This window comes from Rattus norvegicus, chromosome 17, assembly GCF_021556685.1.
Source record: "Rattus norvegicus strain SHRSP/BbbUtx chromosome 17, alternate assembly SHRSP_T2T, whole genome shotgun sequence".
Taxonomy (NCBI): Eukaryota; Metazoa; Chordata; class Mammalia; order Rodentia; family Muridae; genus Rattus; species Rattus norvegicus.
In genome coordinates this window covers 6,410,923-6,424,425 of record NC_141550.1, presented here as the reverse complement: position 1 = coordinate 6,424,425, position 13,503 = coordinate 6,410,923, and the positions used below count along the sequence as shown (strand labels likewise).

The following is a 13,503-nucleotide window of genomic DNA, read 5'->3' as shown; positions in this document are numbered from 1 at the left end:
CAAAGAAAAACTAAACAAACAATGCTACTGAACCACATGCTTACAATGGTTTATGTATCTAAGTAATAAATTATGTATTTTATAACAAAATTTATGCCATCATTCAGACTTTAAGTGAATAATCAGTTAGACAACCTGATGGAGATGGTTTCTAGCAACTGAATAAAAACTATGTAAGAGCCCAGCAAATATAAACCCACCATTCTTCTCTTCTACAAGGTAAGTGATACATACCTCCCACTGAGTGACCACAGCCTTCAGCTTCTGAATTTCTGCATCTTTCCTTTCGAGTTCTAACTTCAGTCTTTCAATTCTTCCATCTTTTAGACCCACTTCCTGAAGAAAGAAAAATACTGCTTTTGACCAAGACTGTTCTGCCTATCATAGTTTACAGCAGTCCTTTGTGAAAAGGTGAAGAGGAAAAGTACAGGCTTAATTTTCTCAGCAACTTTAAATACTACATCTCCACCTTCACTCAATTACATGATTCTAGTCACACACAGTGAAAGCAAGTGAGTTTTTTTGTTTTTTGAGACAGCATTTCTCTGTGTAGCCTTGGCTGTCTAGAACTCACTGTCCTGGACCTCAGCATATAAACCAGGTGACGTCGAAGTTCAGAGATCCGTCCGCCTGTGTCTGGCTCCTTATGCAGGAATGAAAGGTGTATGCCATGAGGCCTGGCTCTGCTGATGACTGTAACCTGGTTCCTGGTTCCATTTTCCTGCAGAGGAGCGCACACATGCTCCATGAGTAGCTTCTAGGTGCATGGAGAAAGGACTGCAACAACAGTTCTGTCCTGTGAAACACGTTTAGTGAGCATGGAGGTCACATCAACAAGCAACATAGCCAAGGTTAACCAGGAGACAAACTGCTGAGCAGTGTCCAAAGAGGAGGCCGCCATCAAGGGTGGCTGCAGGGATGGGAGATGGCACAAGATGACTTTGAGCTGGATATGGTGACCCATGCTGTGGCCCCAGTGTCTACAAGGCAGAGGACTATTTATTTGAGCCCACAAGTTAAACCCAGGCAAGACAAAGGTCACACTCTTCATTTCTCTGGAAACGTCTGAAATGACTGACTGGCCTGCACCCTTCTCATTGTTTATAGCTCTGAAGCTGGGTGTTCTCTGTTACAACAGTCTTGTGCTTTAGGCTTGTGATTTTCTCATGTATTGGCTTGAGTATCTTCCCAGTGACCAGACTTCTCTTAAAGGCTTGATCCTGGTACACTTGACAATGGAAAAGCAAATGGCCTGTGGAGTGGCTTCTGCTTCCCTCCTTCCAGACAGGGCCAAGTGCAGAAACCCTGCTGGCCCCCTGTGCTGCCTGCCTGCCTGTGCTTCAGCTCTCCCAGGCTCTGCCCATGTCCTCTGTGGGTTCCAAAGCTGTTCCCTCCGTGGGGTAGACTCTATTGTTTTTCTTATTCTGCTTTTCTTAAAAAGCTTCACTGGCTTGCACAGAGCCATTCTCTAGTCTGCCATCTTGTCTGATGATATGTATGTACGTTACCCATCCATCCATCTGTCCGTCTGTTCATACATCTGTCCATACATCTTGTGTGTTCACATGCAGGCCGTTCATCCGTTCATCATGTGCCTATATGTGCAGGCACACATGGAGGCCAGAGGATCCTTCTTGGCCTTTCAAGCACTAGGATTACAGCCTGGAGACACCACTTCTGGTATGTATTACTTTAATAGAGTAATCTAATTAAAACTGACTTTTCTCCTCCACAGCATTTTTGAACTCTCCATGTTGTTATCTGTAGGTATAGTTAATTTTTTTGACTGACTGTGCTCTATAAACAACTGACTTTTGCACATACTACATGTGTAGAGCTGAGGTGGAGGGCTGGCACACACCTTTAATTTCAGCACGCAGGAAGGAGAAGCAGGCAGATCTCTGTGAGTTCAAGGATAGCCTGGTCTACAGAGTGAGTTCTAGAACAGCCAAAGCTATACAGATCAAGTGTCTTGAAAAACCAAAAACAACTCCTGCCCCCACATAAATCATTAACCACAGCAACACAACAACCACGTGTGGAATTACTCCAGCGTAAGTCATGCCCATCTCTCTGGTTTTCAAGACAGCATTTCCTCTGTGTAGCCCTGGATATCCTGGAACTCTCTCATTTAGACCAGGCTGGCCTTGAACTCAGAGATCCACATGCCTCTGCTTCCCAAGTGCTGGGATTAAACATGTGTGCTACCACAGGCTGGCCCTGACTGTTTGCAGATGGCTACAGCACTCTGCACTCAGCCCAGTGTGCTCTGCCGTCCCGTCTCCTCACCGCTCACTGTCATCTAGCCCTATGCACACTCTTCATCTCACTTTAACTGTTCCTAGACTCAGCGATAAAATTACTAAATATTGTATTACTAAATACAAGTTTATTATGCTCAAAATTTTCCAAAAATTCTTTTCTGTCTACAGACTAAAACACAAGTTAGGCGTTAAGTATCGTATGAGCCTTTCCAATCTACCTCACCATACCCCTGCACAGCATTCTTTGAATTACGTTGCTTTCAATCACACCGTGTCTGTGGTTTTACTGAAGACAGCCTAGCTTCTTCCTCCTCATCTTTGCATGATCAGACTCTCTGTCCTGTCATCTTTCAGTTCAAGCGTTAGTTCCTCTGCAGAAACCCATCTTAATGTCCAATCCGAGTATATTATTCTTGTACTCACAACTCTGCATCTATAAAACAACTATTAAATGGGTTCTGTGAACAATATACTCTGCTAAGCACGTTAACTTATAATCTCTAAGTCTCCTAAAATCCACGTAGAAAAGGAAACAATCATGTTCCTCGTGCAAGACCACAGAGGAGTTGCGACACTGATGTTTTTATTATATTCGTTTGGTTTCCACATCTATTCTCTTCCTGTCGCACCGCGCTGCCCTCCGGCCTCATACAGTACTGAAGCCATGTGACCATATGCTTGTCCTTTACACAACCGGACTTCTAGCGGGAGAGCAGGCCCCTGAGGGTACCAGTTCTGAACTACCGGGTATGGTCCCGTCAGCACAGGCTGCACGTCATCGGTGAGTAACCGCCCGTTCACATCATCCGTCACAGAATGAAGACTAATATCCTAAAACTGTACGCAGACAATTAGAACTGAGGCTGTGGTTTACCTCCCTTAAAATGAACAAGGAACTCACTGTGCTTTTAAGAGAATGGTATTTACATGCCTGGTTGTGCTCTGGGGCAGGACAGTTGTCTGTTCCGTTGTGCTCTGTAAGTTGCTCTCTCCTTTTTTCTCTAACAAGAATCTTATGAACATCATCTTCCAGTCTATTGAAGAAGCCTCCATCATGTGATAAAGGCTGAGAAGAATTCGATTCCTGTCGAAATGAACCATGAGTTACTACCATTCAACACACACACACACATTCACTAAGCCTCATAAAGTCACTAGAGGGAGAAAGAAAAGAAAGGCTGCTAGGAGATAGTCACTCTCCCCTGTCTGCAGGAGTGGCACGCCTGGCCAGCGTCTCTCACTTCTCCCTATTTTGGAAGCTTCCCATGACGACACCTTCCAGAGGCAGGGTCTTACAGCAGAGCCCAGCTTGGTCTGGGACTTGATTCTCTTGCCTAGCTCCTCACAGACCGAGAGTGTGGCCCTGAACAGCATGTCCAGGCACTGTTGGTCTTTTAGCCCTGTTATACACACACCACACAGTTCAGTTCGTTACCACGGAAAAGCCCCGTGCAGATCAGAGTGGTGCAACTGTCACCACCAGCAGCTCTCTGTCCTCCTCCCCCACACTCCTCCGCAGTCATGCTCTCTCAGATATTCTCTTCAGCCCTAGGCAGCACTAATACTCTGTCTTTATAAACAAATCTATTCTGCACATTTTCCATAAACAGAATATTGTGTTTTCTGCTCCAAACTTCTTTGATCTACTAATATGCTAGCCAGCCTCGGCCATGGGATAGCATGGACTAGGACTTCACTTTCACTACCACATCGTATCACATTTTACACTCTTTCTTGTCAGTCCGATGAACAGCTCTTCTGTGAGTCGTGACTAGTGCTGCTCTGAACACTTATCCATAAGGTGCTCACGGGTGTTTCCAGTTCTGTCGGGCATCTACCTAGGAGTAAGGTTGCTGGGTGGTGTCCAAGTCTACCTTTAACCTTCTGAGACGTCCCAGCTAGCGCTCCAGGCAGCTCACGGTCTCACAACCTGGCAGCAACAGGAGACAGCTCTAACTAACACCTATATTCTCAGCACTATGCTGCCATTCTCCATCACACACACCCTGATGGAGTGAACACCCATTTCATCAGGGCTTTGAACTGCATTTCCCTATGGCTGATGGAGCAGGTCGTTAGTTTTAAGATTTATGGGTTTACTGGATACTGTAGGAATCTTTTGTGAGAGATGTTTACTTAGAACCTCTGCTCACTTTTTTTTTTTTTATTGAGTATTTCTTTTTTTTTTTTTTTTTTTGGTTCTTTTTTTCGGAGCTGGGGACCGAACCCAGGGCCTTGCGCTTCCTAGGTAAGCGCTCTACCACTGAGCTAAATCCCCAGCCCTTATTGAGTATTTCTTATTTACATTTCGAATGTTATTCCCTTTCCCGGTTTCCGGGCAAACATCCCCCTAACCCCTCCCCCTCACCTTCTTTAGGGGTGTTCCCCTCCCCAGCCTCCCCCCATTGCCGCCCTCCCCCCAACAATCACGTTCACTGGGGGTTCAGTCCTAGCAGGACCCAGGGCTTCCCCTTACACTGGTGATCTTACTAGGATATTCATTGCTACCTATGGGGTCAGAGTCCAGGATCAGTCCATGTATAGTCTTTAGGTAGTGGCTTAGTCCCTGGAAGCTCTGGTTGCTTGGCATTGTTGTTCATATGGGGTCTCGAGCCCCTTCAAGCTCTTCCAGTTCTTTCTCTGATTCCTTCAACGGGGGTCCTGTTCTCAGTTCACTCTGCTCACTTTTTAACTGAGATACTCACCTGCTTACTTCTGTCAAGAGAGATGGCCCACAGTTGGGGTGTGTGCTGCACCTCCCAGTGTCCACTCTGGGTGGCTCAGATCAGCCTATAACTCTAGCTCTGGGCATGTGGCAGCATCCCCTGGCCTCAAGTGTACAGACCTGTCCCAGACATGGTCCCCAGGCATACATGTCTATTTATAAGAAATATACATGTAAAAGAAAATAATTTATGTACTGTAAAACGCTGAGCACAGCGACAAATCCCAGTTAGTGACAGAGAGGTCAGAAAATCTATCCTGCAAGGACATCAGATTTCGTGGATCTCTTCTATACCCTCCCGCTTTCAAGTCTGTGAATAAAATGATTTGCCACCACACACACCCCAACACAGTAAAAAGGTGAAGACCAATCAAGGAAGACACTGGACACTGACCTTTGGCCCCCACAAACACACACATGCACATATACATGAACATGTTCACAAAAATTATGTATTTTAAATTAACATCTCATTAAATATTATTTATATTTTCTCTCATTACAAGGGTTGCCTTAGCAAATTTTTCATGTTGTCTTCTATATAGCACAGAAGTTTAATTTTTTTCTAAGCTAGGGTTGAACTCAGTGTGTGTGAATGTGAGCACTGACCACTTCACTTCTGTCCTCCTCTAAGACTTGGGATTCCATCCTACGGTTAGCAAACCTTTCCACCTAGATCTGCCTGTGTGCTGTTGGGGCTCAAACCCATGCACGGCCTCACTGGTATCCGTGGCTGGGTGCTGGCTTGGTTTTAGGTTCACATACACTCCACACTTCTGTGGCCCATGCTGAGTTAGTTTTTCTATATATGCAGAAGACATCCAAATGAATTCCTCTGCACAGAGATATCCAGCATTTGTTCATGGAGAAGACTATTTTCCCATGCTGAATTGTTCTGGCTCTCAAAGTCAAAAATCAAGCCAATACAAATCTCAAATTTTATTTCTGGACTCCTAATTCCATCGACTTCTATGTCCATTCTCAGTATCACAGACTCCATTACTGTAGCTTTATATCTGCATTGCATAAACTGTATAAACAATGGCAGTATTAAAGATATGGTTTTGCACACTCTGTAATGGACACTGTTATCATGCAGAGACTAAAGGAAATGTTCTCCTGTCCCCACTGGTCTTCTGGCTACAGTACTGAGTTTTCTCAAGTCCACTCTCTGTGAAGTCACCCATACTTCAATCCATGGCTGCTCAGAGTTTACCTGCACATCACCCAAGAAACGGAAATGTCTCAATGGAAATTTATTTGTACATCAATGTAAACGAGTTAATTAGCTGTAGAGAACTTCATGATCTGTAGAGCACGCAGGCACTCTTTTACCTGAGTCTCACAAACACCAGGACAGAGCACGTAGCCCACTAAGCCATCAAGGCTTATGATGCCCAGGAGCCACTGCCATATTCTGGCAAGACCTCACTTTAAAGCACAGGACAGGGCCAGCATGGTGGTGATGCTGACAGCTTCTGGACTGACACTCTGAGTGGCCCCATTTGCTTGACTGAGCTTTGAGACAGACCTTACTCTTCACTATTCACTTTGGCTGGCCTTGCGTTCTGAGACCCATGCCTCTCTGCTGAGACCAAGGGCAAGCCCACCATGCCGGCCTCCCTTTGACTGCCCCTCCTCTCACCAGGGCTCCCAGCCCCAATCTTAGCCCCTCGGTATTTCTGAATGACACATATAAAACACTTAAATTTGGTAAAAGATTTGAGAAGACTGTTCAGAAAATTTTGACAAGCCCATAATTATATCAGTTACCAGGAAAATGCGTTTGAAATTCAGTGAGACCCACTACATGTCCACTAGGTCCTGGCAAGGGTGTGTAGAAACTATAATTCCTTACACACCACTGGTGAGACTAGGAAATACCACACCCACTCTCTAAAACAATCTGACAGGCTCCTAAACAGTCAGGCTGTAGGCCTATAACCCCAGCTGGTTGGGAGGCTGAGGCAGGAGGATCACCAGTTCAAGGCTTGCCTAGATACAGAGTTCAAAACCAGTCTAGATAACTTGGTGAGATCGTGTTTGAAAGAGTTAAAACTTAGAAGGTCTTCGGATGTAACATAGTAGTAAACGCTTAAGGCCCTGGGCTCTCTAGGACATTACAAACAAGCAAACAATTCCAACCCCCACTCCGACAAAGTAAGATCACTATACAATCTAGCAATCGTAATCCAAGACAGCCTCCTGAGAGAAGGAAAAACACAGACCACATAAACATCACACTGACTGACTGAACAGAAAGCACTATAGCCATATGGTAACTCAGCAGTAAAGCCGAGTGAACTGTTATTTGCCTGTTGAGACAGGGTCTACCTCTGTAGGGCAGGCTGGCCTGGAACTATGTAGACCAGGACGGCCTTGCCTCCTTGGTGTCGGGATGCAGTGTGTGACCGTGTCTAGCGGAATGAATTACTGACCAATGCAACATGCATCAACCTAACAACACTCTATCTGCCAAGGGAAATAATCAATCATAAGAGACCACACTGGGGTGTTCAGAGGTTACCAGGGAATGCAAATCTGTAGAAATTAAAAACAAATAGTCACTGTCAGGGACTCAAGAGAGGAGTACAAGGGAACTCTGGGAGATCGTAGACAATTCTACATCTAGACTATGATCATGGCCATACAACTCCTTCAGTATATTATAAATGGGGCTGGAGTTTAGTTCAGTGGCAAAGCAATTGCTTACTATATCTAGGACACTGTATTTTGATTCTCTGTCTCCATGCCTTAGTTATATACATACAATAGTAAATTTATTGCAAATTATACAACTCAAATAAACTGTTATTTTGCCCACTGAGCCAGCCACCACCTCCTTTCTCTGGGAGACTAGAGCGTGAGCTATGTGTGCCGTCCACTCTGCACTCTCCCAAACACGTCTTCCTCCACGGAGTGATCCGACCCTGCATTCCTGTGGATCACCTCCATTCTTTGTTATTATGCAAACAGCACTAAACATAACTTCACTCTGTCTGTCTTACCTCACCCTATACACTTGTTTGGCTTAGGGACTTTGCAATAAGGACACCATGGCATAATCTGAGTAAGGCCTGTGTGTCATGGCTGGTGAGCTCTTCTAGTCTAGAAAACACCCCTTTCCACAGCCCACTTTTCTCCTCACATGTTGTTGTTGGAGAGACCAGGTGAGTTATCAGAGTTTCCGTTCCCTAGATTTTCTGGGACTCAGCCCCAGGCCAATTTCACAGCAAGCAAATGCTCCCCCATCATCAACATCTCCAGCTGCCCAACTGCTTCCTCTCAGCACCCTTCTCTTATAGTCTGAGCCCTGAACCTCACGTACCTCCGATGCCCCTCTTGAGGGTTGATCTATATTTAGGTTAAGCACTGGTTTTGAGCACATTGTCTAAATTTTGCTCTCCTTAAGTTGACTCTTCACTACTTCTAAACCTCTACTAAAGATACGCGTCTGGATTTGTTCTAGGTCTTTTCTTGGGTAAGATGTAAAGGTAGGCCTGGTCATCACACGCACAGATATCAGTATCTATGTACATGTTCCTCTAAGTTTCTCAGAGCAGTGTGCCAGTGGTAGCCTGCAGTCTGGTCTTGGATGTGTTTGTGTCTGTTTGAGGGCTTCTGCACATGTGTGCAGAGGCCAGGACTGGACATCAGACAACCTATTTAAATACCACTTCCCATTGTTCCTTCCCCTCCCTCTGAACCTGGGCCTTGCACTGTCCCAGCGGGGCTGCAGCTCTGCGCAGGGTGCTCTTCTACCTCCAACCGCTGGCCCTTGACTGCACGGCAGCTGCTGCTCCGCTGAGCCAGCTCTGCAGTCTAACGTGTTCTCACTGTGATCCCGTTCTAAGGGTGTCATATAACCCCTTTCAGGACAGACATCCCGCTTTACAATGTAAAGATCCTTACTACATCTCAATACAGTCTTCACAGGAGCCCATCCACACACACTTTCCCCTTCCCCACTATTCATGTATTGTAACAGGTGATATTGGCCAGGCATGGCATAGGCACCTCTATGTGTGGAGCCATCTTGCCAGCCTTGGGGGTTTGTTTTGTTTTTGTTCTGGATTTTCTGTATTTTGGTTCTTTGTTTCAGGACTTGCTATGTAGCCCCGGCTGTTAAACTACGGCCTCTTGCCTTGCCTCCCAGGTGTGCAATCTGTAAATACAGGTCACCACACCTAGAAGAATAAGCCACAGGTGGGGGACATGTGTACCATGACACATGCAGAGGTCAGAGGACAACTTGTAAGAGTCAGTTTTCTTCTTATTCCGTGTGGGTCCATGAAGGTGGAGGGCAGTAAGGAATGACATCTCCACTTGCTCCCTGGCCTCCACACACAGCCATTCACAAACACACAAACAGCTTTGCACATACACTGTGAACACACACCTGTGCACACATATGTTTTCCTCAGTACAAAAGAATGAACACACATATAAGTACAAAGATTGAAATACAGATTTGGAGCCTAAGTTACTTCTTTGATTTTTAAGATGATATATTCACAGATTAGGATAGCGATGCCAAATGAAACTGTAGTTTATGCAAATAACCACCTTCTATTCTACTGCATTTATATCCTTATAACACCAGAAACATGAGTTTAGTGCAGACAAACCTTTGTGGCCATGTCTCTAGAAAAAGACTTACTGCTATTCATTAAAGTACACTACCTTCAGTGTTTCTACAGGACAATCAGTGAAACTTACCTCTGTCTTTTTACTAATATGATCTGTAAATGAAAAAAGAAAAGTAAAGTTTTACAGAATAGAATTAACAAATACAAATATTTCAACATGTAAAAAAAGTAGCAGAAGAATGTAATAAAGTGTTACACACTCGGTTTTCTAAGATTCACATCTGGCTAACATTAGGCTCAGGAGGTTAAAATCTAGCACAGACTTGCTAGCTGTGTTCAGTTTAGGGGTACACCTCATGTCCTAGTGGACGCCACTGCTCCAGGGGATAGCATTCAATTTTAAGCATGTGAGTTTTATACATAGCTCAGTTACCTGGCTATATGTAGTTTTCAGAGGAGAGACAATTGAGCAGATACATCTATGTCTCAAATCAGAGGGCTATTAACTGAAAATACTCTTTGTTGAAAGAAATGAAAAATATAGTAATTTATGGCCTTAAAAGCTATTAGTTAGGGGTTGGGGATTTAGCTCAGTGGTAGAACACTTGCCTGGCAAGTGCAAGGCCCTGGGTTCAGTCCCCAGCTCCAAAAAAAAAAAAAAAAAAAAGCTATTAGCTGTATTATTTTAGATGCACAAAATGATCTGATTGTACTGTAATGAAACCCCTAACATATATTATTTATAGAATTCAACAATAGAACAGTGATAATTACAGATGAAACAAACCATGGACACAGAAACTCTACAAAGCTCTCCTAGGCAGGAGTAACAGAGGAGGAGGGAGGGGACAGTGCAGTCTGAAGCACAAGGCAAGACCAACTATGTGACTCTAGGGTGGTCAGGATAACAGGGACATGCACTTACGTTAGGTGATTAGCTATCTACTTGGCAACGTTCTTGCCTACAAACAATTACCTCAAAGAAGAGCCTGACAGAATACCTTTCTTATGACCAGAGATTAGAAAGACTGCCTCATTTTCTACATCACTTGTTCATGAGAACAGTACCAAACACAGTCAATGTCAACATCATTAATTCACATCAAACCAATCAATCAATCAAACACATCAACTAATTTTTCTGGTATGTTTTACTTAGCAACATGATGCCATAATCCAAGGAAATCCAAAATCACAACGTTTTTGATCAACACAAACTGTGAGCGTCTGCAGCTTCCTTTTGCCAGATTCTCGTGTAGCTAACTAATACTGTTGCTTGCAACTTAAGGAATCACATGGAAATGGATTAGGAGCTTTAGAAAGTATTGTTGACGTGTGTTGTGCCTCACGTATCCCAGACTGACTTTTGAGGAGGAAGCTGATCTTCTAATCCTCCTGCCTCCACCTCTTCAACGCTGAATTACAGACACACACTATGGAGCCAGGTCATGCTGCATGGTAGACAAGACCCCCACAGAGAGCTGTACTCCAGCCCTACCTCTGCCTAAATCTAAAGGTTGTTTTTTCTTTTTAAAAAGGTTAGGGCTGAAGAGATAGCTTTGTGACTAACAGCACTGGTTGTGCTTGCAAAGGACATGGGTTTGACTCTCAGTACCCACAAGCGGCTTACAGCTGCCTTACCTCCTGTCCTAGTGTCGGATGCCTTTTACCTCCTGTCCTAGGGTGTCAGATGCTCTTTTCTGACCTCCACAGGGACCAGGTAGGTACAGAGTTAAAAATGATAAAATTACAAAATTTAACAACATTAAAAAAACTACCCTGTGGCTAGGACCTTCCCCTAATGAATAAAGATTTCAGGGGACCAATCACCGGGCAAGAAGTAGGTGGGACTTCTGTGCTGTAGGGGGTAAGAGAGGAGGAGAAAAGGGACTTGGGGCTTTTTGGACAGAGAGAGGCTTGGGGTAGAAGATGTAGCAAACTAGAGCGCCCTCCCCAACCTCCCCCCCCACCCCCAGTTAGATGGATCGTCAGGATCTGCCACAGGAGTTAACTCAGTATGGCTCACTAGTTAGGATGTTAGTAGCTGTGCCCAGAGACTGAGTTACCTGTTGATTCTAAAGTAAGTTTGTGGGGTGTTTCCTTCATGCAGCGACTCAACTGAGTTCCAGAGAAAGGTACAGGGCACCCCAGCCAGCAGCAGAATTTGGATGTATAGAGCTGGCATGTTAGCAACCTGCCATGGGAACTCAGCAAATCGGGTGGAGAGTTTTCAGGAGCTCTGGGCCTAAACGAGGACAGCCCACCGGTGCCATTAGGCCTGCTGGTGTCCAGTGCAGTGTGGTTTGCTGCCCCTTTTCTATAATTTCCCACAACTCTATCCTCTTAGTAGTGTGAGGCCCAAAATGTATTATATATATAAAAAAATTCTTGGTAAACTTTAATGTTTTACTTTTACGTGTGCTTTATCCTTAGACCAAAGTAGCTTACTTGGACTATAGGAAAACTTTTTTTTTTTTTTTAGGATTTAGTGTGTGTGTGTGTGTGTGTGTGTGTGTGTGTTTCAGTTCCTGAAACTGGAGTTAGAGATAGTTATGAGCTGTTTGACATGGTTGCTGGGACCGGAACATAGCTCCTCTTGTAAAAGAATCAAGCACTTAATTTCTGAGCTATCTCTCCAACCCTAGGAAGAACTTTCTTGATTCTTGAACAAAAGCAAAAACCTCTATGTTTACTCTTAGTTTCACAGAAAAGCTAGTTTCTGAAAACTTTATTTAGATTTTTCTATTTAGTTTTCAGGACAGCATCTCTCCTTAGAGAATAATGTCCGTGTCTACTGTTAAGGCATAGTGCCTACGAGCCAAATGGCTTCCTACTGTGTCAATGTATAGACAGCGGCTTACCCTGTCAGCAGTGGTTCTAACTAACATAGACAGAGAGAGCACTGGTTAGTAATCCCTGATTTCAGCAGACAGGAGAATATGAAGATCCCAGTCACATGTAGAAATTGTGTGTGTAGGTTGTTAATTATGACACGTGAATCATGGTTGTTGCCTGGCTCCCTGTTACAAGAAGCTTTGAGGTCTGCCTGTCTTTTTTTTTCCCCCCCCTCGGAGCTGAGGACCGAACCCAGGGCCTTGCAAGCACTCTACCACTGAGCTAAATCCCCAACCCGAGGTCTGCCTGTCTTTAATGTTCAGTGGAATGTTCAGCGGCCAGCAGGATCCCTGTCTTTGCTACTTGTCAATGACCACAACAATCTCATTCTAAAATCTGTTTTTAGAACAAGAAATTTTAATTTCTAAACTATAACTTGACAGGTAATCAGTAATGGCTAAACCCTTAGGACTTATTTTAAGTCCACTACAAGTTCAAGCAAGAGTTAGGACAGTGTGTCTTCACTTGCTCTGTTAGAAAGATCGTCTCGCAATGCAGCCTAGGCTGGCCTGGAACCAACAATCCTGCTGCCTCAGCATCCCACGTTCTGGGATTACAGGCACAGACCACAATTATATTATTTATTTATATATTTATAAATATTAAATATTAATATTATTAAATATATTATAAATATAATATAGCTATTATATTTAACTTTCTCAAAAGTAAAAATATCAGGTTTTACTTTTAGTTTTAGAAAAGGGACAAATTCAGTACAACAAGGTAAATAGTAAGTTTTACAGAGTCCTACTGACTGATTTAAATTTTAAGCCCTCAAATAGTTATTGCTAAACAGATTTGTTTTAAATTTTGTCACTGTAAAAGTCATGTTAAAATATAATTGCCATTGGAAAACTATTAAGCAAAAGAACCTTGCTTCTAGCCTCTGTCCCTTGGGAAACAACCCACCGTGAATGATCCCAGGTCTGGAAACACTGTACTTGGTGTTCTAAGACACTTTCACCAAAAAAATCAGGGAAGATGGTGAGTGTCTGTGAGACCAGGAGTTTGCATACAAATGGTTATG

At 43.9% G+C, this 13,503-nt stretch overlaps 1 protein-coding gene across 8 annotated transcripts in view; it reads right to left on the bottom strand.

Moving 5' to 3' along the window:
• Gkap1 (G kinase anchoring protein 1) overlaps positions 1–13,503 on the bottom strand; it is a 39,515-nt gene that overhangs the window by 7,651 nt on the left and 18,361 nt on the right. For 3 of the 8 annotated variants that reach the window (NM_001012160.1, NM_001446912.1, XM_087590932.1), the window contains 3 exons: positions 9,709–9,731; positions 3,196–3,348; positions 235–336 (listed from right to left, as the gene is read on the bottom strand). In NM_001012160.1, the coding sequence (NP_001012160.1) occupies positions 235–336; positions 3,196–3,348; positions 9,709–9,731 (278 nt within the window). Of the gene's footprint in view, positions 1–234; positions 337–3,191; positions 3,372–9,708; positions 9,732–13,503 lie in introns of all 8 variants that reach the window. The other 5 variants (XM_087590927.1, XM_087590931.1, XM_087590929.1 and 2 more) reach the window with 3 other exon arrangements.